This window comes from Cryptococcus neoformans, chromosome 4, assembly GCF_000149385.1.
Source record: "Cryptococcus neoformans var. neoformans B-3501A chromosome 4, whole genome shotgun sequence".
Classification (NCBI taxonomy): Eukaryota; Fungi; Basidiomycota; class Tremellomycetes; order Tremellales; family Cryptococcaceae; genus Cryptococcus; species Cryptococcus deneoformans.
The window spans coordinates 468150-491415 of record NC_009180.1 but is presented as its reverse complement, the minus strand read 5'-3'; the positions used below and the strand labels follow the sequence as shown (position 1 = coordinate 491415).

The 23266-nt window shown below is 50.2% G+C and overlaps 9 protein-coding genes across 9 annotated transcripts in view; 5 read left to right on the top strand and 4 right to left on the bottom strand.

The window, feature by feature from the left end:
- Positions 1-328, top strand: part of CNBD1620 (hypothetical protein) — a gene marked incomplete at both ends in the record, with an annotated part of 1352 nt that extends 1024 nt beyond the window's left edge. The window contains 2 exons of the mRNA XM_771021.1: positions 1-189; positions 240-328. The exon at positions 1-189 is cut by the window's left edge and continues 382 nt beyond it. Of these exons, the coding sequence (XP_776114.1) occupies positions 1-189; positions 240-328 (278 nt within the window). The remainder of the gene's footprint in view (positions 190-239) is intronic.
- Positions 329-534: 206 nt separating this feature from the next.
- CNBD1610 (hypothetical protein) lies at positions 535-5261 on the bottom strand (the record flags this gene model as incomplete). Its single annotated transcript, XM_771020.1, has 4 exons — positions 535-2167; positions 2224-3308; positions 3364-4340; positions 4394-5261. The coding sequence occupies 4 exons, from the start codon at positions 5259-5261 to the stop codon at positions 535-537; spliced, it is 4563 nt and encodes a 1520-aa protein (XP_776113.1).
- Positions 5262-5448: 187 nt separating this feature from the next.
- CNBD1600 (hypothetical protein) lies at positions 5449-6831 on the bottom strand (the record flags this gene model as incomplete). Its single annotated transcript, XM_771019.1, has 3 exons — positions 5449-5770; positions 5839-6000; positions 6053-6831. The coding sequence occupies 3 exons, from the start codon at positions 6829-6831 to the stop codon at positions 5449-5451; spliced, it is 1263 nt and encodes a 420-aa protein (XP_776112.1).
- A 268-nt stretch (positions 6832-7099) lies between these two features.
- CNBD1590 (hypothetical protein) lies at positions 7100-8007 on the top strand (the record flags this gene model as incomplete). The annotated part of the gene is made up of 3 exons (XM_771018.1): positions 7100-7427; positions 7556-7804; positions 7850-8007. The coding sequence occupies 3 exons, from the start codon at positions 7100-7102 to the stop codon at positions 8005-8007; spliced, it is 735 nt and encodes a 244-aa protein (XP_776111.1).
- A 320-nt stretch (positions 8008-8327) lies between these two features.
- CNBD1580 (hypothetical protein) lies at positions 8328-9351 on the bottom strand (the record flags this gene model as incomplete). The annotated part of the gene is made up of 6 exons (XM_771017.1): positions 8328-8381; positions 8442-8573; positions 8800-8850; positions 8913-9057; positions 9106-9221; positions 9340-9351. 6 exons carry the CDS (start codon positions 9349-9351, stop codon positions 8328-8330), a joined length of 510 nt encoding a protein of 169 aa, XP_776110.1.
- A 403-nt stretch (positions 9352-9754) lies between these two features.
- Positions 9755-14081, top strand: CNBD1570 (hypothetical protein; the record flags this gene model as incomplete). The annotated part of the gene is made up of 10 exons (XM_771016.1): positions 9755-9870; positions 9921-10046; positions 10116-11271; positions 11325-12228; positions 12281-12453; positions 12507-12905; positions 12957-13146; positions 13204-13766; positions 13849-14019; positions 14073-14081. The coding sequence occupies 10 exons, from the start codon at positions 9755-9757 to the stop codon at positions 14079-14081; spliced, it is 3807 nt and encodes a 1268-aa protein (XP_776109.1).
- Positions 14082-15637: 1556 nt separating this feature from the next.
- CNBD1560 (hypothetical protein) lies at positions 15638-17918 on the bottom strand (the record flags this gene model as incomplete). The annotated part of the gene is made up of 11 exons (XM_771015.1): positions 15638-15678; positions 15754-15840; positions 15898-16274; positions 16335-16553; positions 16606-16769; positions 16821-17007; positions 17056-17164; positions 17223-17350; positions 17407-17588; positions 17729-17776; positions 17850-17918. The coding sequence occupies 11 exons, from the start codon at positions 17916-17918 to the stop codon at positions 15638-15640; spliced, it is 1611 nt and encodes a 536-aa protein (XP_776108.1).
- Positions 17919-18192: 274 nt separating this feature from the next.
- CNBD1550 (hypothetical protein) lies at positions 18193-21182 on the top strand (the record flags this gene model as incomplete). Its single annotated transcript, XM_771014.1, has 6 exons — positions 18193-18777; positions 18831-18906; positions 18959-20206; positions 20274-20485; positions 20557-20957; positions 21026-21182. The coding sequence occupies 6 exons, from the start codon at positions 18193-18195 to the stop codon at positions 21180-21182; spliced, it is 2679 nt and encodes an 892-aa protein (XP_776107.1).
- Positions 21183-21802: 620 nt separating this feature from the next.
- On the top strand, positions 21803-23232 carry CNBD1540 (hypothetical protein; the record flags this gene model as incomplete). Its single annotated transcript, XM_771013.1, has 5 exons — positions 21803-21910; positions 21975-22234; positions 22286-22673; positions 22724-22806; positions 22854-23232. The coding sequence occupies 5 exons, from the start codon at positions 21803-21805 to the stop codon at positions 23230-23232; spliced, it is 1218 nt and encodes a 405-aa protein (XP_776106.1).
- Between the last annotated feature and the right edge of the window lie 34 nt (positions 23233-23266).

Below are 23266 nucleotides of genomic sequence, written 5' to 3'. Positions count from 1 at the left end.
GCTTCGATGATGCGGAAAACGAGGCGCCTGCCCAAGAATTGATTTTGACCCCAGAGCAAGTCAAAGGAGACAGAATTCCATTGCGATACGTGAGGTTTCAGAACGTGAGAAGCTTGCATATCTTGGTAAAGGACAATCAGGAGGACGAGGAGACCACCAGAATTGACTCAATTGACGTGTATGGTGCTCGTGAGTTAATATTCTTCTCAATGGGCGTCGACAACTGATTTGCGTCACAGAGGGTGAAAAACTCGACGCCGGTGTCACTTCACAGTCTTCTGCTGGTACCGGCAGTATGCTCGAGAAGCTCTTAGCTTCGGGTAAATAATTATTACACATCGTTCGCGCCATTAATATAAGTGTTTGGGTCACATCTCCCCATGTAGCTAAGCCCAATGTCTTTCCTGTTTTATACAAAGAACCTGGTATGGTAATAGAAACTGCTTTGTCATGGAGTTGATCATTCCTTTCGATATGAGTATAGACGTGTACATGTAAATCGAATGACCAATATATTCATTATACGTTACTGAACTACGCCCTCAGCCCCTTCATACAAACAGTCGCCGAACTTGATGATGACGCCTTGCTTCCCTTTGCATTCTCCTTCCCCTTTTGCTTTTCACTTCTCCCACCCAATGATACTTTTGACCCTCCTTGTTCATCTTGCAATAATACACTAAATCCCTTGACGGCCTTGGAAGTCGGTTTGGGATTGGTAAGACTCGTGCGATTTGCCTGCTTCTCCGCGATTACTTGGAGAGGCTTCAGAGGACTAGAACGAACTGTTGATTCGAGAGTACTACCCTTGCTATGCTGCACCGTCGATCTTATGGCAGGCTTCTCCACCACTGCTCTCCTTTCGCGATTATTCGCATCGATACTCCTCCACCGATTACGCTCATCAAGCTGCTTTGCGATTTTCATCTCCATCTTAGATGGCTGATACTCTCGTATTTTTAGAGGTAAGGTCTGTTCTCTGTCATTCAATTCTGACTCGATCCTCGAGGAGGCGGAGTACGTCGAGTCGGAAGATTGTTTAGGAAGCAATCGCTGAACAGGGGGATGAGGCTCCGAGATGCAGAAATGGCGGAGGTCTGTCTGCTCCCTTAAACCAAAAGTAGTAGAAGAAGGAGTCCTCGCCAAGGGAGGAGGATGAGGGTGAGAGACGACAGTGGGTAAGTCGGATGGTTGCCGGTATGCGGCCGGGATAGTGGGAATTGGCGGCCCATCTTTCGTTAAACCGCCAAGGTAGCAGTTGACAGATTTAGTATCGGCTATCGCGCTGCTTGCAGAAGTAGACACTGATATGTCGCTGGCACTCCTCAGTCTACCATTGGGAGCAGTAGAAGTCGAGAGTGACGGGGAAACAACAAAGTCTTCCCGAGTAGGAGTATCCATTGCCATCATCCTTTCCATCTCTTCCACAGCATCTTCCACTTCAGTGCCCATCGGGCTCGCAAGAGAGCTCCCCTTAGAATCTTGGAGGGTCCCAACATGTTCCGTGATCTCTTGCGCGATATTTTGATTCGAGGATGAGGCAGCAAGCTGTAGAGCGAGATGCATATCCTCCACACATGACCTGGAAAGAATCATGGAGGTTTCAGAGAAACTGTCCTCTTTATTCTCTGTTATGGGTGACAAGTTGAGGTGAGCTATGGTTAGGGAACTCGGTATGGGAGGGAGGTCAATACCGGCAGATTGAACGTCGTAGAGTAAGATGGGTCGAGATAACTCTTCAAAAGATTTGCGTACATCGGCTGTGAAATCTTCCTCCTTCAGCCTGGGCAGACCAAAGGAGGATTTATGGACCAGCGAGTGTTTACTCTCGGCGCTTTCGCCTTTCAACAACTTACTACTACTCTCCGCCGCATAGTATTCTGGTGATCTGGAAAAATCTACCGACGAGTTTTGATTGCAAATGTGGTGTTTGTTGCTTGGACGACGTGATTGATGTGGGGTTGACTGGTCCTTGAACGACAGATTGTCGAAGGAAGGAGCTCTAGGATAGCTGTTTTCAGCATCTACACTGTAGCCAAATTGCTTTGAAAGAGGTCGCTTTTGTTCAATAATGTCATTGCCTTGTTCGTCTGGTTGAGATGTATGCGGCGAACATTGGCTTGGCTCTTCGCTTGCGTCACTCCTAATGTCTACAGAGGGTCGCAGGCTATCATATAGTTTTGTTAGCGTACGGCATGCCATTGACGAAGCTCCGCGACTCACTTGGGCGTGACATTGTCGGTTAACCGGTCCAGCTCAAGTCCAGCGCCTTCTCCAACACTAGCTGCCTTGTTCAGCCGCTGATTCGACATTCGTTTTCCGAATATAAGGGTAGGTCCGTTCGACATCCTTCCTCTGGTTGCACGGTATATCTGAACGGCAGGAAGAGTGCTACCTTCGCCCGTCGAGTTGACACTCTGGTGCCCGCTTGTATGAGAAATCGGCCGGTCGGTATCAAAATTGGTGGCAGATAGAGAACGGAAGGAGTTGGCTGGTGAACAAGGAGAGGATGCACCATTAATAGTGCTTGCCTCTTCATACTGCCCCCTCGTTTTTCCTGTTGCTTCTGCATGGGTGAGTATACTATGTCGCCGCCCTTCGAAGAAACCACTGGTCCTTTTAGCTATCATGGAGACCACTCCTCCCCTAAAAATTTTGACAGTGTCTCTTTTTCTGGCATCGAGGGGCTGATTCACAAGTACACGCATTGCGGGTACCGGCTTGAACATTTCCGCCGCACGGGACATGAATCCTCCACCCTCAATGGCATGTCCGTTTTGAATCCAAACATCACAGCTTTTTCTTGATAAACTTTTCCTCATAGCCTCCTCAGCTTCCAAGTCCCGCATAGTAAAATTACCATATACTGTGTGTCGACGCTTAGGGCTACGGTCTGCAAAAGTTATGCGTCCTGGATGGCTTAACGAGCCGTCCTTGTCAGCAGCCACATAAGTAGTGAGCGAGGGTCTTCGATGGGCCAGCCTTGATATGTTTAGTTTGGTGTTGTGGATTTCGGATACAGATCCAAGCTTAGCCTGAGGAGGGGTGAGCTTGGGCGAGATAGACACAGGGAGAGAGAGCTGGGACTCCGATATCAACGCTAGAGATTTGTGGCCTGTGACGCCAGTGGATGCTGACTTTGTTGAGCCCTTAATGGCGCGGTGGTAGACGCTTTTGGAGAGTCTGTATCTCAAGATGTACGACGTAAGGAGCAAGAAAAGGGAGGGCAAGAGGAGAGAGACGAGGTAAAGAACGCGTGCGATATGTGTGAAGCGTCCGTGGTGGAGGAGAAAAGGGAGGCCAAGTGTCTGTTACGTAATACAATCAGGCACGATATGATGGGTGCGAAGGTGACTAACTCACGAAACAAGCAACGTTCCCAACCACAGCAACAATGCCCACTCCTCTTCCCGAAACACCCCATCTCTCAGCACCAGCCACCTGCTCATCTACAGGGACCCATACCTCCTCTTCTCCTCCTAACAACATTTCCATGCTCTCCTTCCCGTGCATGCTTGAGCTCATCTCCCACAAAGTACTGCTTCTCGCAAACGTCGGTGTTGGCGGAAGCGGCATGTTACTGGGGATTGGTGGTGGTGGAGGTGCACGATGGTCCGTTACACTGATACGGGAGCGTGCTGGTGTTTTGAAGTCGAGTGAATTGGCCAGAGTGGTGCCGCTAGCCGCAGGCTGGTTGAAAGATTGATAATTCTGGGTTCTCCAAGTGGACGATTGTTTAGCGGATGCCATCTCGATTGGAACATTGCCGATCGCGTCCATGGGAGTCGTCACTTTGGACGGAGCTAAGCTTATCCTGCTCTCCGCTAATTGCGAAGTGGAAATAGGGTAACTAGTAAGAGACTCGAAGCCTCGCGGCATAGGTCGGAATGGATCTGGAGAATAGGCTGCCAGCATTGAACCATCTGGAGAACAGATGGCCGACCCAGGGGTTGAAGTAAGGGTACCGGTGTAGGTAGTTGCATCTGAGGTCTTGGGGCCCACTTGCATTCGGGTCTGACCAGGTTTGGGAAGATTGGCATTGATAGCTGGGGAAGCTGATGATCGGGGTCGTGTTACGGCGGGCTCAGGGGAAGGGAACGACCATTCTGAAATGGTGGACTGGCTGTTTGTATCATGGGATAACCATGATCCTTCGTTGGAGATGTTCTGACGATCTGGCGAGGGATAATGGAAGGATGAGGGTGAGACAATAGATTGCTGTTCAAATTGCGGTGCCTTTAATGACGAGGAGGAAAGTTTGCTTTTGGGGGTTCTATACGAAGACGCAGCGTCTGTCTCGGATGAGTATTCGAAAGAAGAAAGAAGAGTCTGGCGGCGTGCTATCACATGACAGTCAGTTGATGAATATCGAATAAATAAAAGTGCCACACACAAGGCGAGGAAACCCAGCTGTCACTTCTTTTCAGTCGTTCCATCCCATTCGCATTTCCATCCAGACAAGTAGCTCCCGCTCTGAGCCCCTCTTCTCCCTTTTCGGTAAGAATGAAATCATTTTTCTCCTCATACATGCTCATCCTACTCTCGCCGCGCAACCGAATCATACCCTTTCTAGGCGTGCGCGCCATCTGCCATAGGCCCATAGCGCCACAGCCGACGAGGATTGCAATATAGGTCGCTGTCCACGCAAGGATGACATACCTCGCTGAATAATCGCCAAGCACACCTGCCAGAATGACTCCCACACACGTGGTTGCAGAGGACAAGGGTAAAATACGATGGTATAAGGTCGAGTGAGATATGCCTCCGACCCCAAAGATGGCCCTGCGAACCCCGGAAAGGCGACTCTTTGCATGTCGATCATAATGTGCTGGCCTCGATAGCATCACGAAAATTGCGAGCCAGGCAGCAGTGCCTGGTAAGAGCATCATGCTAACTGCTACTGCGGCCCACACCCCATTACCTCTGCCTTCTACACCCAATTTGAGGACGATCCATCCGGCCATAAGGCTGATGGCTGCTTCACAGATCAATAGCAACATCAACTTGCCTCTGACTCCCAGTCGAGAACCGATTTCCCGCAATGTCAGTGTTGAGTCTCCGTTGGGGCTGCCGGGGCGAGGAGGCAAGTTGAAGAATTCGCGAGGCAAGTTACGAGCCCTTTTGGGATGAGGGATGATCATTGATAGTTTGTGAAGCGGGATGGGAAGGTTGCTGACGAGTGCGAGGAGAGGTGTGAGGTGATAGAGGAGAAGTAGAAGAAGAATGAGGGCGGAGGGGATAGGGAGCAGGGCGAGGAGCATGGTGGCGCTGGGGATGAGATGCAAGATGGGAAGATGGCTGGCTGTTTGTTATATGTGTTTGTGCATTTGTGTGACGTAGAAACATCACTCAACGTCCCACACCGGCCACCCGTATATATACAATACAAAAACATCCCGGCCGCCGCGTCGCAGCCTGTGTATCTAAAAGCGCCTCGAATGGAATCGTCTACACCTCTTCCTTCGTCGCTGCTCGCCGGGCAAGCATGGCAGCGTCCAGCCTTCGCGCCTCTTCACCAGCCTCTTCGGCACTCATGCAACCTTCTCCGGTTGTTTCTCCATCGCTCGCACCCGTACTAGGGTCAGTAGTGCATCCTCCCATCTCGTCTTCATCAAACTCTCGCCGTCGACGCGCCCATTCAGCTTCGCTGAGCTCAGACTCTGCAGCAGTAGGGAAAGACGTTTGGATCGGCGCGTCGGGCGTAGTAGCGTAATGCGATGACAGAAGCGTAGTAAGGTTACGGGCGAAATCGACCAGTTGAAACACCAAGCTGGCGGATTTGATCGTCAGGCGGATCCAAAGGATGCATTGAGGAGTAAAAGGCGAGCAAGGACTCACGAGTGATTAGGGCCTATCCAACAAGACTTGCCCTTGACAAAGTCATAAGCATCTTGCATCACTCGAATATGTCCAAGGTACTGTGGCATTGCACCGGCGGCCGCGAGGGCCATGGTATACGCTATTGCCAGAGTGGCTGATCTTGATACGCCGCACTGGCAGCTGGACGATTGTCCATCAGTCGTCTGCCATATCGTTCCATAGATGCACTCACTGAATCAGTATTGGAGTTCCGCCCTGCCTCCCTTCCTCCATCCATCTGATGGTTTCCCAGAATCTCCACAGCCCTTCATTATTCTCAGGGGCCCTGGGATACAGCACGTCACCCAAACAAGCATCCGCTGGCAGATCTGCCAGGCCCAGCTCTCCATGTGACCATCTCGCATGGCAGTATTCCACATGGGGTCTCGTTCCATCTCCAACCACGGCGGGATATGTCCTGAGCTTCATTCTCCTCTTGGCGGTCTCCGCTGGCAGCGCGGACGGCCTTGGCCATCCAGAGACACGCCCTGGACCGGCGGCGTCAAAGGGATCCTCGACTTCTTGCGCGACATTCACCACTCTCACCGTATTTCCCGCCGTATTCCCGGCCCAGATATCCCAGCGACCGACGGACTCCTCGGCGCCGAGCCAGACACCAGGGAGAACCTCGATCGGGCCGTCGTGGTAGGGCTCTGTCTGGCGGAAGGGGTAGGCGGTGGGCATAGCAAAGGCGAACGTGGGCGGGAGCGGGGGGGAGGTGGAGGGGGTGGTGGAAGTGGAGGCTGTGGGGGAGGAGGAGGAGGGGGAGAGGGAGGCGGGGCGGGGGGCATACGGCGCGGGGGGCTGGGTGATGAGGGTGAGGAGCGAGGGGCGGCGTGGGCCGGGGGGGCGGGGGAGGGGGAGGGCGACGGGCTGGGGAGGGGAGGGCGCGGCGGCCGGGGAGCGGGGGAGAGAGAGGGAGAGCCGCTTCGGGTTTGGCCGACGGGCATGCAGCGGGGGGGGCGAGGACATCGCGTGGGAGAGAGTGGCCGGGTTAATAACGGGAAAGTACACGCAGCGGCGGTTATAAAGGAGCGACGAGCGTCACAACGCGTAGCGCACGGACACACGCAGCCGGAAACAAAAAGACCCGTCGCGCATCGCATCTCCTTTCATGCGGCGTAGCATTCGCTATCCATCGTGCCGATTTCCCATGGCTATAACACTGACACTGCCATTACTGACCACTGACTCTCATTACTGACCACTGACTGTCATCTACTAACCACTAACACGCACAATGCCCCCTGACCTCTTCAGGGACCCCCTCAAGCCCAGCAACGGCCTTACCCTCACCCCGTTCCACATACTCGCCCTCGCCCTTTGCGCCGTATCTCTCATCCTAACAAACCTTCTCGGCCCGAACCCCCTCTCGGGGCCTCTTACGCGCCTGTCTATCCTCCTCGTCCTTCTCCTCCTCTCACACCATTTCATTCTTTACATGCTCTCCTACCATTCCGCCTCGTTGGCCAAAGCGCACGAAGAAGAAAAGGCAAGAATGGATCCCTTGGTGAAGAGTAAGATTGAACAGAAAAAGAGCGACTGGGAATACCCGGACGCCCACCCTAGTAAATTCCTGACGACCAGGGAGGGGAAGCCACGACTTTTCCCGTTTCCCCTCGGACTGGCCGGTAGGGGTGCAAGTAAAGAACTGTGGTGGGAAGCGGGGAATAGTTCTCACATGCAAGTGTTCTAGGACCGTCATTCTGTGCAAAGTGTCTGGAAGAAGCGCTGCTGACAGCAAGTGTGTCCCTTAGCGGCCACTACAACCAACGCGAGACGCCTGCTGCCAGGGACCAACTAAAAGCCGAGATGGAAGCAAAGGAATCTGCACGACAGAAAAGGGCCAAAAAGACAATCAAGGAATTTGAAACGGCTAGGCAAAAATGGACGACAAGGTTGACCAACCTTAAAGTTTTAATGTCTATTATATCTATTGGTCTCGGTAGGTCGTCTTGACCCAGTCGATCCAACCGCTGAACGGAGCTAGTCAGCAAGAAGATCGCGGTAGGATGTTTGATGGCGTGGATATACTACATCGTTGTCGGATACCTCACTGGCCTATTGGCTGTGCCGAAAGACGATGAAGAGAAACCTGCAAAGGAAAGGAAAAAGATACCCACGGCATGTCATTCAGCAGTCCCATGAGCAATCTCCACTGACTCCCTTGTGAAAACTACACATAGACGCCGGGCATGGCAATCACCTATCTTTACGAACCTGACGGCAACAGCGTCAAACCGGCCGGCAATATACCAACCAGAGCACCGAGCCACCGCCTTACTACGACCTACGATAGTCGATATGCCTCGTAAAAAACGCATCTCACAGAAATCATGGTTACATCATCATTTATGCATGTTGTATTCAATTTCTGACAATAGTGTGTATATGTTAATGTAGTCTAATACAAGGATTCCCAAATTTATGCTTTGGTGTCGCGCACACAGCCATACCATATAATTACCTTACTCATCTCTTATTTGACCAAGATAGTCCTTCTTAATAGTTCCGATCGCAAACTGAACTCACCTCTCAGTTTGGGATGCAACAGGAGCACGGTTCGAGTGGTATAGACTTACCATATCATTCGCTTCTACTCTACAACCTACAATTTGTATTCGCACTTTGGTATCCTTTTGAATAATTTCGTCATTTGAACGATAGCATGGCGGCGAAACGCTGGGGTCGAATTTCATATCCGAGTGAGTAAGCTGAGGATCGGGCAGTCAGCAAACTTTGATCAGACTCTCAGTCATTGCACTCTAGAAATAATAAGGAAATAAAAAGATCAGGAACTAATCGATCAATTACTACAAGATCGTCCCGCATAAATCAACATTCCCGAAAGATCTGTTGTCCCTATGCATAATGTTCATCATAGATGGAGAGGGGTGGGGATGCTCAAAGAGGGCAAGTGAAAATGAAACTGTGACTTACATGACAAGAGACGAACACTTGTAATGGCCCGACCATCGCAAAGAAGCCCATCTGCAAAACAGTCAGCCGTCGGACAATGTGAAAACAGATGCCAAAAGACTCGCCTTGTTGACATTGACAACCTTGGCATCCACTACTTCACCCTTGAAGGGCTTCATGACGATGGCAGTATACCTTGTCTTAAACTTTGCTTGACCTGTCGATGGGATGATCTTGCCTTCACCTATGTCTGTTATGGTGATGACCGAGATGATATACCTATCCTCCATGTCAGCGTCCGAGCTGTGACGAAAATGAACAACATACCCATGTTTACCGCTACACGTTCCTTCAACATCCTCATAAAGCTTCTGACGGAGATAGTCTTCAAGCTGGGCACCAAAGTAGGATGGATGAAGTAGGATTGTATGAGTAAGTTCTCGCTATGCAACCAAAATTTTTCGGGCAGAGAAAAAACACAGTCGGGCAGGTTCGGATGCAAAGAAAGCAGTAAACGTGTCAGCGCGAATAGCAAGGCTTTCGCGCAAGGGTGGTACCAACCAGGAAGAACATCCTGAGAGGTTGTTTGCAGTTTTTTTTTCTTTTTCTGGCCTGATAGGGGAAAAAAAAGATGGAAAGAGAAAGATGGGTATGATCCTATACCTTCCGTGGACCGAGGTGGGAAGAGTTCGGGCGGATGGATGGATGACAGTTGGGTGTCTATCCCTGCATGGATGAGAAGAAAAGAGAGGAGAGGTGGATGGATGGATGAAGGAAAGAAGGAAGGAAAGCAAAGGGGGAAGAGATCGTGGATGGAAGGCGCCAGAAGCATCATGCGAGGGCAGAAGTGATAAGGAAATCCACGTGGGATATATTACGTAAGTTGCCATGCGCCTCCACCTTGTCTCGACCGTGGCTCTACGTAGGCGAAAGGCAGTGCGTGGAAGAGTGTGCTCCATAGCAACCTCCCCCCGCCATGGCACAACCCCCCCCCACAGCACCCCGGAGCAGCCTCTCTCCAGAAAAAGCACCCCTCAGGCAGAGAGAAGGGAGAACGCCGCCGCCCGCCCCGAGCGCTGCGTATGCACGTCGGTGAGTCGTCTCCCCACGCCCCTCCGTCCGTCGCTGATGCCCAGTCGCAGCGCAAGAGAGATAATAGACGACGAAATGGGCGTGCCCACCTACAAGCCCGTGATGGACGCAGAGGACGACGCCGCCGCCAGTGCCAGCAACAGCGTCGCTACAGGGTATCGGCGAGCGAGGGCCGGGTAAGTCGTCGCAGCGCCGTGTTGCGAGTCCAGCAGGTGCCGTCGCTGACTACGGGTGCGTCTTGGCAGAACAATGCCTTCCAACCTCCAGGAAGCCGCTTCCCGGCTCACTCCCGAGGTGGACGACGTTGACCAGCCTACAAGTGCCACAACTGTCACCTCTGAAACTCCCACGAATCCCGCCTACGCCCGCACTTCTGCTCTCTCCCCGGCTTACCCCCAGACGGCGTCACGCCCCGCTCTGCGGCACACTGCTTCGTCGGCGGCCAATCTCGAAACTCCAGCGGCCCACGCGCCTAACCGTCTTCGTTCCGGCTCGCTCACCTTGCCGGGTGCCGGTCTAGGTGATGCTTTCGGACACGGCCCATTCAGTAATGCGTGGTTGTCTAACCCTGGGTTGACCACGGCGGCGACGACCCCTGCCAGGAGCCCTCTCGGGCGGCGCATACAGCCCGCTGAAGAAGACTTTTCGTTCTATACCTCGGCCTCAGAGTCCGCCGCTAGTCTAGGTACAGACGATCTCAACTTTTCCACTCTCGATTACCTCGGTTTGGCCGACGTTTCGGATCATCTGCCTCCAGCAAGTATGTCCGAACTTCGGAGCCAGACTCAGCGCGCCATTGCCTCCTCTGGTCCTGCCAGCCGTCTTCGAGCAAGTACCGTTTCCAACTTTGCCCGTCCATTCCGACCCAGCGTGACATCAATGCATTCTTTCACCCAAGAAACAAATCCTTACGACAATGGGCAAAGCGAAGAAGAGATGCTTGCGAGAGCGATTGAGAACCTTGGCGTGTATGACACGTCGTCGTACATGTCTAACCCTCAATTGGCCAACCTCTACCCACCAACCAATCTGTTCAAAGACACCCATCGGCAACGCGCGAGCACAATCGGGGCCCTTGAAAATCCGCACCGAAGAGGGCTCAACCGGTCAGCGAGCTACCTCGCCAGTATTCCCCAGTCTCCTATGCAGGCTGAGCTGGCAGCGCTTGGTGCGTATGGTTATGCTGCAAGATCAAGGGACTCCAGTCGTGCTGGCAGGCTTTCCATTTCCTCCCATACTAGTCGAACTGGTACCCCAGAGGATAAGGGATCCTCGACACCCCAGGTACCCACAAGAAGCCTGTGGATCGGTAATCTGGACGTTAACGCGACTAGCAACGCACTGTTTCAGGTGTTCGCACCCTATGGTGCCATCGAGAGTGTCAGAATGTTGCCAGAAAAGGTATGCCTGCTAATGGAAGTGGCGACAACGATGCTGACATGTGCCCACTATAGACCTGTGCATTTGTCAATTTTATGGACAAGGTTGATGCCATTCGAGCTCGAGACGACGTTTTGAATCGCCTTGGTGGTCACGTATCTGCTCTCTCCGAGACCGCTCCCGTGCGCATCGGTTTTGGCAAAATTGATTCTGCACCCAACGGTCCCACTGTAAGCGCTGTTGCACCCGCTCCACCCGGTCTTGTTTTCACTAGTGGCCCACCTCTTTCCGCTACTCCCATCGTTTCAATGTCCTCCGCCCTCACTTCCATCCCGGGTCCTGGTGCGTCGGTGACCGTCCCGCCCCAAACTGCGACCAACATGATATCTTCGCCTGACCAAAACGATCAAACCAGCGCACTTCCCACTAGGGCTCTGTGGATAGGAAGCATACCGAGCACGACATCGGCCTCTACTCTTCTGCAGATATTTACTCCCTTTGGGCCGGTTGAGTCTTCGCGTGTGCTTCAGAACAAGTGCTGCGGATTTGTCAACTTTGAACGGCTCGACTCTGCCGTCTCAGCTCGTAATGCACTGAATGGACGCGACATCCTCGGCTCCGATGTGGGACCTATCCGCATTGGCTTTGCACGTGTCCCCACCCGCTCCCCTACAATCTCCACAGCCCATTTGGGACTTCCTGCTTCGCCTAGCGACTCACCCACCAAACTTGGTGATGCGCTTAACAGTGTCCTGGGTGCAACCTCTGTGTCTACCGAACAGCAAATGTCTGTTGAAGGAGGAGGATTGGAGAATTATAGGAGCCCGTTGGTGCTCGACCTGGTCAAGCAAGGTGTTCATGAACAGGTGCTTGAGAAGGGGTTGGCAGGGGAAAATGGCAATGTTTCAGACCAGCAGATGATCATGCAGGTCCTGAGTAGTCAGCCGGATGAAGATAGTGACATCAAAGCTGCAGCTGGTCAGTGATATTTCTTTCAATGTTGAAGTCGGTTGTACTGAACAGGGGCTAGATGCTCGTCCACCTGCCACTTATTATACCTCCATCCCCCCTCCCGCTGATCGATCTATGAGAAGATTCGACACTGGTAAACTTAAGGAGGTTAGGAAGAAGCTTGATTCTGGGCAATGTAGGCAGGACGAGATTGATGAAATCACCAAGGACTTGATGGAAGACTGTGCAGAGGTAGGAATTTGCGCGATTTGACTCTCAAAATCAAAATCTAACGATGATCGTAGCTTTCAAGCGATTTCATCGGTAACACCATCATACAAAAACTGTTTGAACGCACTTCTCATGCGCTCCGGATCGCCATGCTTGAACGCATCGCCCCTCATCTCGCTACCATCGGTGTTCACAAGAATGGCACGTGGGCTGCCCAAAAGATTATCGAATGCAGCTCCACGGATGAAGAGCGCGCCATCGTCGTGAACAATCTGAGGCCATTTGCCCCCCCTCTGATGTGCGACTCTTTGGGTAACTATGTCTGTGCTGGCACCTTGAGGTTTGGGGAACCGTTTAACCATTACGTATTTGATGCGATGATCGACAGAATGTGGGACATTGCGCAGAATAGGTTTGGAGCGAGGTGTATGAGAACTTGCCTAGAGAGCCCCTACACAAGTCTGTACCAAAAGGTGAAACAAGCCTTTGATCGGAATCGAAGTTAGCTAAATCCCGCTTTGCAGAAACGAATTTCCACCAGTATTATCCTGAATTCAATCCCTTTGGCCACCAACCCCAATGGTGCCCTTCTTTTGACCTGGCTGGTGGATTCGTCGAATCTTCCGGGCCGGTACAATCTGTTGGCGAATAGATTTATCCCGCATATTGCTCATCTCTGCACCCATAAGCTAGCCTCTCTGACTGTCCTGCGCAGTAAGTCCTTACGTCAACTTACAATGTTCAAGTCATAGCTGACAAGAGAGATGCCAGTTATTACCCAAACTACTGAGCCGCAAGCCAGCACCAACCTTGTTCAAGCTATCTTTACGTCCACCAATGATCAGACTCTTGTAGAAATTCTGTCCGACGCTAACAACGGTAACCAAGTCATTGGCAAAATCATTGCTGTCAATACCATCGCAGAGGATCAGAAGAAACAAATGGTCGAGGCTGTCCGTCGGGTTTTACCGAACATCAAGGCATCGACAACTCCGCCTTACCGCATGTTGCTCGAAGCCGTTGGCTTGCCCGTTCCTGCGGGCTATGCCAGTGCTTCCCCCTTTGGACGAAACCCGACACCTCAATGGCAACCCAACAGACAACAACAATTTGGTCAAACTTACTATCCATACCAACCAGTAAACGGTGCTAGTTATCAAGCTGTCAATGGATTGGGCAACCTTTCGCCATTGTTGATTCCTCAAACTATGCCTTTGGGCCAAATGAGGGGAAATCCTCAACCGGGTAAAAGCCCAAGGACTCCAGCTGCTCGACAAGGAAGGCTGAGTAGTCCCGGTTCCATGATGAGCCCTGCATCGGATCCTTTCAATCCCGTAAGTCAATTTGTCCTCGGCTCTCGCTTGTCAAGAAGCGGAGTACTGTATTGGCCGATATATTGACTTCATGTCGTAACAGTTCGCTTCCCCAAGCATCGATTTGCAATACCCTAGTCAAGGCAGTATGCGCATGGGTTCCACGCTTAGTCAACCCCCAGTTACTTTTGACCAACAACCTGCCGTTGGCGGATTGGGAATGGGCGGGCAAGGGCAGGGTAATGGGATGATGTACTATGGGCAACAAAGTAGTGTGAGCTTTATTATGATCCGTGGACTGTGAAATTCTGTGCTGATCTGTTTTAGGGGTGGTAACCGGTTCCAATGCCTGTTGCGGCCAAGCTGGTTATTACCAGTGAAGGAGGCAGGACTTCGCAATCTACTCACCAAGGCGTTCAAAAACGGATTCGAAAACTCGCATACTGCATGATTCAATATCTCATCTGTAAAAAAGCCACTTCTCTTCTTTTTCTCTTTCATCTCCTACTTGTAACTTTCGCCGGGTGCGAAAGAATGAAATGACGTCGAATCAACGAGAAAAAGACAAAAATTCAAACTTCGGGCGACATCTTCTTTAACGCAATATCTCAAAAGGTCTAGGGCAGTTGAAGCGGTTGAGGCGGTGTGACTATATATACAATAGATAAAACAAGAAAATGAAACTGAGCAAATATATGCATTACTGACTGTGGCTATACCTCGTTTGCAAAGGTCATGATCATGTACGCTCTGACGGTGATTACATAGCTCATTTACGATACGGATGAGTAGTAATTAAGTAGTCTTCTTGAAGGAAAGGCGTGGGCGCCCGCACTTCCGTGCATAATATAAAACGGTTCATCTGTTTTTTTATTATTTTAACTGGAATGTTGTCTGCAAACGAGGTCGTCGAGAACAAAAGTCTCCCTTGAAATTCTTTTCATGATGCGGTCAACTGCTGTTTTTACAAGATTACCTACGTTCAGTTAGGCGAGAGAGCAGCAATCTTGCACATCTTGCAGAGGGAGAGTCAGGAAATGGGCCTTGGGGTTGAAATAGGCCATTGTTATGTGTAGATGATAACAAAAAACAGGCGCCGGACAGATCGATCGAGCGATTGGATTGTTATTATTCCGAAACAAATACGTACGAAAAGTGAAAGATATCAAGTGCTCTGTTCATTCCCTCGCCTATCAAACGAAGCTTGAATATCAATTGCCCCCTCCCTTCTCTCTTTCCTTGCCACCCCATAGCCCTACTACATAAGGAGGTACACACTGTAAAATATTTCCCAGGAAAATAAGCCCCACGAAGACTCACGTCTTCTTCGATCGCAGAAGCATAAATAAAAGATCCGCCAATTTCGTACCATGATTAGTATACGAAAGAGGTTTTTGTTTATAAATTTTTTTGAAAAAAAAAGCGTGAAAAAGACAATTGTAAGAAGGCTGCTTGCACGTCTTAACTAGTCTAACGAAAACCATAGCCAATGAAAGTACGAGATAGAAACGATGCTAATGAAAACTTGGTTCTTGTATGTGACTGTCATGGGTGAACGGGGAATGGAGGAAGCGCATAAATGAAGGGTCTGAATAAAGCAGTTGCCCCTCGCTTACGAATGTTTGGCAAAAAGAAGATAATGATGGTATGCTGGGAGGAACCCGCAAAAAGGGTGGCAAACGTTCCTTGAATCTCACAATCCGCGGAAATTACGTGAAGCTCGCTAAGATGATAAAAAGATGGTCACGAAGAAGAGGCCCATCGGTAGCAGTGAATGTAAAAAAATGAATAGGAAACTTGAAGTCGGTGTACATGTTTCAAGAGCCGAAAAAGTGAGGAATATAGTGCGGGTGTAAATCCTCGGGCTCGAGAGAAGGTGAAGGGGCTTGGCTCTACTGGCCGCCGAAGTTGAAGCCACCCTGGGGAGCAGCAACTGCAAGAGACAGGGTAAGCGCATACAACAAAAAAGGAAGACTTCAAACGTCAAACGTAGATTAAGGCAACATACCATCGGATTGGAAAGCGTACTGGCCAGAAGCGTCGACGGCAGGGGCGGCGGCATCAGCTTCCTCCTCTTCCTCATCGGGGAAGAACTCTATAAACAATCGTCAGCCCAGTTAGATGATATCTTAAGACTGATGTTTAAACGTACTGTCCATGATGTAGAAGCATTTTTTGTAGATTTCCAAGTTCTCATGATGTTGCAAGTTGTGAATAGCAACCATACCGCCAGCCTCTTCAATGTACTGCGCATACTTGTTCACGCCACCGGGACCCGCCGCATCCTTATCAACCTCTCCAACCTTGAGGATGTTCTCAAGACCGTCAAGGGCAACTTGAATTATTTTGTTGTCCATAGAAGTAAGAAGGTCACACATGGGCTTGATGCAACCCTGAGAGACGAGGTATCGGATTTGGTTAGGTTCCTGGAGACCACCAGAAGTGGCATTGGAGATGGCCCAACATGCTTCCTTCTTGGTTTTGAAATCAGCGTTGGCGAGGATGTTGATGAGGGGAGGGACAATGTTACTGGCATCAAGTGGTCAGGAACCATTATTGTGAGATGACATGGGTATTACTGCCACTCACGCATCGATGATGGCTTGGATCTGCATGGGAGAACCCGCGGTGATGTTGGAGATTGTCCAACAAGCCTCTTTCCTGATGCCTTCTTTGGGAGAAGATAACAAGCTCAAAAGAGCGGGAAGCGCACCGGAAGAGATGACGACCTGAGTTTGGAGGTCGTCACCAGTGACAATGTTGCCGACAGATCGGAGAGCAGGAGTTTGGACCGCGGTAGAAGGATGCCTAGATCCAACTAGTTAGTCGCAATATCCAATTACAAAACATAAATACTCACATGAGGAGGTCCACTAATCGCCTGCAAACGCCGCTTTCGATAACAGCCTGTATCTTATCGTTGGAGCCGTCTGAAAGATACGAAATGGCCCAACAAGCATCAATTAGAACCTCATCATCGAGAGAGTAGATGAGCTTGGTAAGAACAGTGAGGGCAGGCGAAATCTGCATAGATCATTAGCAGGTATTCTAAAAAGGATCAGGCAGACGACATACGAGCTCCCATTCGGGCTGGGGATTCTTGCCTCGACAGAAATTACTCAGAGTCCAAGTGGCGTTCCTAATCATCGACAGCTTGTGGTTCTCGTTGAGGAGGCCAAGCAAAGGCTGAAGAGCACCCTCCCCAAGAACGTAATCTCGACATTTAGGAGAGTCACCCGCAATGTTACCAAGAGCCCAAACCCTTGTGAAGAGATTAGACTGTATTCACAATTCCCGTGGGATCACTTACGCTTGCTCCCTCACATCGAGAACACTGGAAGAAAGGAGGGCGATGAAGTGCGGTACAGCGCCTGCACCAATAACTACTTGAGTGTGTTCAGAAGTTCCAGAGGCGATGTCTTTCAAGATAAAGCTATCAGCTCCGAGCGGAGTGTATTTCTAGCAATGTAATCTCACTGGTCAAAGCCCAAGCAGCCTCAAATTGGAGCATTGAGTTAGTGCTGGATAAAAACTCGACGAATCGGGGCACGACGCCGCATTGAATGACTTTGTCAATCGGTGGATTTTTTTCCTTTGAAAGAAGTCTAATATATGTAGTAAGCAGACCTGAGAAGGCAAAGCCCCTTATACACCGACTCACTTTCTGAACTTCATGGTAGCATCCAGCTGGGCATTGGCATCCTCGCTGTAAACAGCTTGAAGCATTCCAGGAAGGACATCACCAAGGGCTGTAGAATCCATGGAAGCCTCATCGTCGGATTCGATGCCTTCGTCGGTAATGACAGATTGAAGGTTTCGTCGCTTGGCAAGGTTTTCTTCTCGCTACAGTAGCACAAAACGCTGGTCAGCATACAAAATATTCCGTGCTGGCCACTCTGATGCAGGACCCAACTGCTTGACAGCTTTGATTGGGCATGGAAAAAGTGCAATGTAGACTGTGGCGAGATGATTTGAAGGCTAACCTTTTGACGACGGATTTCAACCTGCTGTTCCTCCCTTCGGCGACGGAGCTGTTTAAAGGTATGAAATATTAGCACGCTGCCATAATTTAGGGCCGTGTTTTGGCCACCGAGACATCCGCACCTCTTGTGCTGAGAACTGGGTCTTTCCCTTGAAGTTGTTACGCCTGTGGTCGAGGTTCCTGGACTCCATTGTGGGGTACGATGGCGCAGTCGTTTGATAGATAATCGAGGACGGAAGCAAAGAAGGAAGGAAAAGAGAAGGAAATTGGGGTGAAAGAAGCGTATGGATGTATGGCCAGTTCCCGCTGGACAAACCAGAGGCGCGTGCTCAGGGGGGGAAGAATTAAATTTTGTGTTTACGTAAAAAGACGTCACTGTTGATCGGCCTAGAGCGTGCCCTGGAAGACAGGAGGAGTGTGAAAGGAAGCTGGGATCCCTTTCGACTGTATGAATACAGCATCGACATGGGGAGAGACAGCACCAACACGGATCGGGACACTCACAGACACGGCTCAAGGCATGACCGCCACGACAGGCCTCATAGACATCGAACTCACAGGGATCGGGACAAGCAAGATGCAGACCAGATTGAAGAGGAGCAGAGGAGAGAGAGAAAACGGCTCAAGAAGGAGAGGAGGACAGATGATGACCATACTCTTCAGGTGTTGGACGATGACCCTAGTATGTGGGTAGAAAAATCATTGGATCCTACCAATGCTGTCGCGAACATCCCCACCGCCGACTCTCTCCCTCTAACGTCGAATCCTTCTGGTCCGAAAGTTTCTCTTCCCCTCTCCACAGCAACAGGCTCAGAAGGCCGGCAGCGCGATTCGTGGATGCTGGAGCCATCGGTGTCTTCTGCCATTGTCCCGACCCCGAGGGACGATGTGCCCCATAGCGCTGTCAAGTCTGCCGCTGATACAGCGGACAGGTACGGAGATGGGCAGCCTGATGATAGGACCTCCGTTTCGAATGTGGACCTCTTTTCCTCCATGGGAATAGAACATAAGAGGAAGGATCCTAGATCGGATAAGCCAGACCCTTCCCAGGTCAGTTTTGCACCTGGCATTCACGGATAAGCTGATACATGCAATTTGAAAAGCTCGTGGTCGACGACCGTTTCGAACTCAACACCCAACTCCTCGAGGGGAAAAATGTCGATGAATACGAAGTTAAAGGTATTGCAACCCATATATTACATCTTTTGTCCTTTACTGATCATATTCCTAGAAAAAAAGACGACATTTGGTGGACCTGGTTACCAGTGGCGAATGATGAAACTCAAGCGTCTGTATGAGCAGGCAGAAGAACAGTCTCGACCCGTAGAAGAAGTGGCTCTTGAACGCTACGGATCACTTGATGAGTTCAATGAAGCTCTTGAAGAACGTCGTTATCTAGACGATCGTGAAGCGCGACGCAAATCGCGGGGTGTCAGTAGACCTGTTGGGCCCAGTTCCGATTCCTCCAGGCCCACCACTCCTTCCGGCAACTCTTCCGGTATGCGGACTCCCGATGCAGGTCGCCGATTCATGTTTGCTAACCGCACCACTGGGGAGCAAACTTTTGGCACTGGTGGTGGCAGTGGCAATCGACCTGGCTCTCGAACGGGTTTCCGTCGACCTGGTGAAGATTTAGAACAGGGCACGACGCCTGTCAGCAGCGCTGGGAGGCTTGATACACTTCGCCGTGACAATGGTGGACTTGGAACACCAAAGCTTGAAAGTGGAGTGAGGTCTGGCTCTAGTGGTGTTGTTCCGATGAAGGTCGGTACTCCTATCCCTAGCGTTTTCACTCCTACCACCCTCACCCGCTCATTCACTGGTCCCTCCCCCCCTGGGCCTGAGCATGAATCCGGTGCTGTGGATCCAACCTCTTCGAAACCCCCTCTTTCAACTGAACAGCTCAACAAACTTCAAGCCGCCGTTCTGCGTTCCAAACTTATGGACGATCCGAATGCCTCCGCATTGGAGGACGAATACGAAATCGAGCGTGAGCGGAGCGAGCGAGCACATGCGGGTGTGGGTGCAGGTGCAGGACTGTGGGAGGGGAATAATGAGGGGATACAGGGCCAACTCGGCAGGATGGATGAAAAAGGCAACAGGATAGAAGTGCAGGTTCTTCCTACATTGGACGGGAGAGGGAAGCTGTATGATGTAGGCACTGGCAAGGAAGATGAATCGGTCGTCAGACCGGGAAATCGGAAGCAGAAGGACGCCAAGTTCGAGACCCGTGACAAGCAAGGCAACCTCCTACGCTATAACGCGGATGATGATATTCAATCTCTGGGGGAACTTGTGCGACAAGAACGTTTTGGCGCAGGTTCATCGGACCAGAAAAACCTGGATGCTGAGATGGCGAGGGCTATTGCAACGGATGGCAAGTTTGAAGATGACCTTGACTATATGGATGATAATGCGGATAAGCTGGCCAGGAAAAAGATGAAGAGCGACGCATTGAAAAGGGCCTTTGCCATAAATGGTAAGTTGAAATTGACTCCCATGACTCGTTTCTAGGATGTTTGGCTCAAGGCGAAATGTTGGAACAGATTATGCTCGAACAAAGAAAGCGCTCGATACATGTCCACTTTGCTACCAAGACGACCGTCCTCCGCAAACCGCCATTGTTGCTCTTGGTACACGCACGTACATGTGCTGCACGCAATACGAAGAACTTGTACCGGGGCACTGTCTGATCGTGCCTTTGCAGCACCACCTGAGTATGCTGGAGATGGAAGATGATGATTGGGACGAAGTCCGCGTGAGTTACAGTCTAATAAAAACACGTCGTTAGTAAATTTATCAGCTCATCCCACACGCTTTAATTTCCAGAACTTCATGAAGTGCCTTATGCGCATGCACGCTCAATCAAACCATGGCGTTATCTTTTTCGAAACCATCACCTCCTTCAAATCCCAGCGGCACTCGTACATAGAAGCTATTCCTGTGCCTTTTGACATATTCCAAGATCTTCCTGCCTATTTCCGTGAATCGATTCTTTCTTCTGAAGGAGAATGGACGCAACACAAGAAGTTAATTGATTTCTCCTCGAGACCAGGTGGCTTTAGGAGGATGATGGTACCGAACTTGCCATATTTCATGGTTCAGTGGGATTATAAAGGCGAGAAGGGCTACGGGCATGTGATTGAAGGTATCAAAGATAGTGGAGCAGGAGGAGGAGAAGACGAGGAAGGCGATGTGGGTGGAGCAATGTCCGAGAGCGAGTTCCCAAGGTAAATTTGAGTTTGCAAGCTTATCAGAATTAGTACATTAACATGGAAGGCTGACTGGGAAAAATTAGATACTTTGCCCAAGAAGTCATCGGCAACATCCTGGGGCTGGAAGCTCGCAAATGGAGAAGACCGAGGAAAATGGACGTGGCGTTGAATAAAGAAAGGGCACGAAAGTTGGGGACCCTTTTCCAGCCGTATAATTGGACTGTGGGAAACGGCGTTTAAGGACATGGGAAGGTTTACTAGTTCAAATCAGCACCGAAGACGCATATCGTCTTTCAGTTTGAAATCGAAAACTAGTTTGTGCTTTGAAGAAATGAAGACAGGCATAGAAACTGGAAATTTGCAAATGCTCCAAGAAGACGATCGTCATATATATGATACCATATCATGCTTTCTTCATTTTGGAGCGGTAAGAGTTATTAGTAGCGAGCGTCAGCAGCAGCACTACTAAAATTATTGATTGATCCACGCCTGCTCGTGTGTTGTGCCAAATTGGTTCAAAGATGCTGTAGTGATATACTGCAGGGAAGACGGACAAGGAACTAGGCATTCATGCGATTCACAGGGCCAACTTGAACAAAATATGGTGGAGAATCAACATGCTGATGAAGCAAGAAGAATAAGGAGATGGAAAAGCATGAGGAGTGACGGAAGACCCCATCAACGGCAGCAAATAAACATAAATAGTACTCGTAGGGAAAACGCGAGGAAATCATTCATATTTTATCGTTACTACGTACAAAGTCAGGATACTATTATACCAGCTCATTCATCAGCAAGTTTCTCTTGTTTGACATAATCTCTTTTTATCTGTATAACCACCCTCCAGTTACAGCAACAGCATGTCCGCCCCTGCCACATCTGAAGCTGGACCTTCCAGCACCAACCCCCCTTCCGTCGAGGGCAAGAAACAGCCTGTCGTCATCCTCTGTATTGGCATGGCGGGATCGGTGTGTTTTCGTTCTAGCTTTTCCTCTTTGGTCCCCTCCACTAACAGCCTTCATTAAAATACAGGGCAAAACGACCCTCATGCAACGACTTAACTCCCACCTCCATTCCAAGAATACCCCCCCGTATATTCTCAATCTTGACCCTGCCGTAACGCACATGCCTTACTCAGCGAACATTGACATCCGGGATACGGTCGATTACAAAGAAGTCATGAAGCAGTACAAGCTCGGCCCCAACGGTGGTATCTTAACAGCGTTAAATCTGTTTACCACAAAATTTGATCAGGTATTGGGGTATGTGGAGAAGCGGGCGGAGACTGTTGAGTGAGTGCATATGTCCCAATCAGTTGAGCCTGTGAACTGACAGAGACACAGCTATATCCTTGTGGACACCCCAGGACAGATCGAAATCTTCACCTGGTCCGCGTCTGGTGCTATCATAACGGATGCTATTGCTTCTTCTCTTCCCACCGTCGTTGCCTACATTGTCGACACACCGCGAACTGCGTCCCCCGTTACCTTCATGAGTAACATGCTTTACGCTTGTTCTATACTTTACAAAACGAAATTACCATTCATCATAGTATTCAACAAAATCGATGTGCAACCTCATGAGTTTGCCCTGGACTGGATGACAGACTTTGAAAAATATCAAGAAGCGTTAAACGATAAGAGCAGAGACGAGCATGGGGAAGGAAGTTATGTGAACAGCCTAATGTCAAGTATGAACCTTGTTCTGGAGGAGTTCTATAACAATTTGAGGGTAAGCCGGATCAGCTAATTGGGCTCTGGGAAAGAACTGATCAGTTTCAGGCGGTGGGTGTGAGCGCGATGACCGGAGAGGGTATGAAGGCATTTTTTAGTGCGGTAGAAGAGGCCAGAAAGGAATATGAGACGTATGTTGTATTATTGTTTAGCTCTTCGATTGGCTAATATGATTTAGCGATTACAAACCTGAACTAGATCGTTTGGCAGCTGAGCGGGCCGCACAGACCGAAGCAGACAAAAAAGCTCAGCTTGAGCGTCTTATGCGGGATATGAATATTTCGGACTCTCCTCGGTCCGGACCTGGTGGTAACCCCTTTGGTCCTCATGCCCGTAATGACCGTGAAGATCGATACTATGATGACGAGGGCGAAGCGAGTGACATCGACGAGCAGGAGCAAGAAGCTATCAGGAGACAAATGGAGGAAGAAGAAGAAGATGCAGAAGCGGAAGAATTGGGCAAGTTGGACGTAGAAGAGCCAGAGATCGGAAGCTTGGCCGGTGGAGCTGCTGCTGCTGCTGCGAGTCGGGGCGTAACATGGCCTGCGCCCAGATAGATGCAATGTGTGTACAATTAGATAGGCATGTATG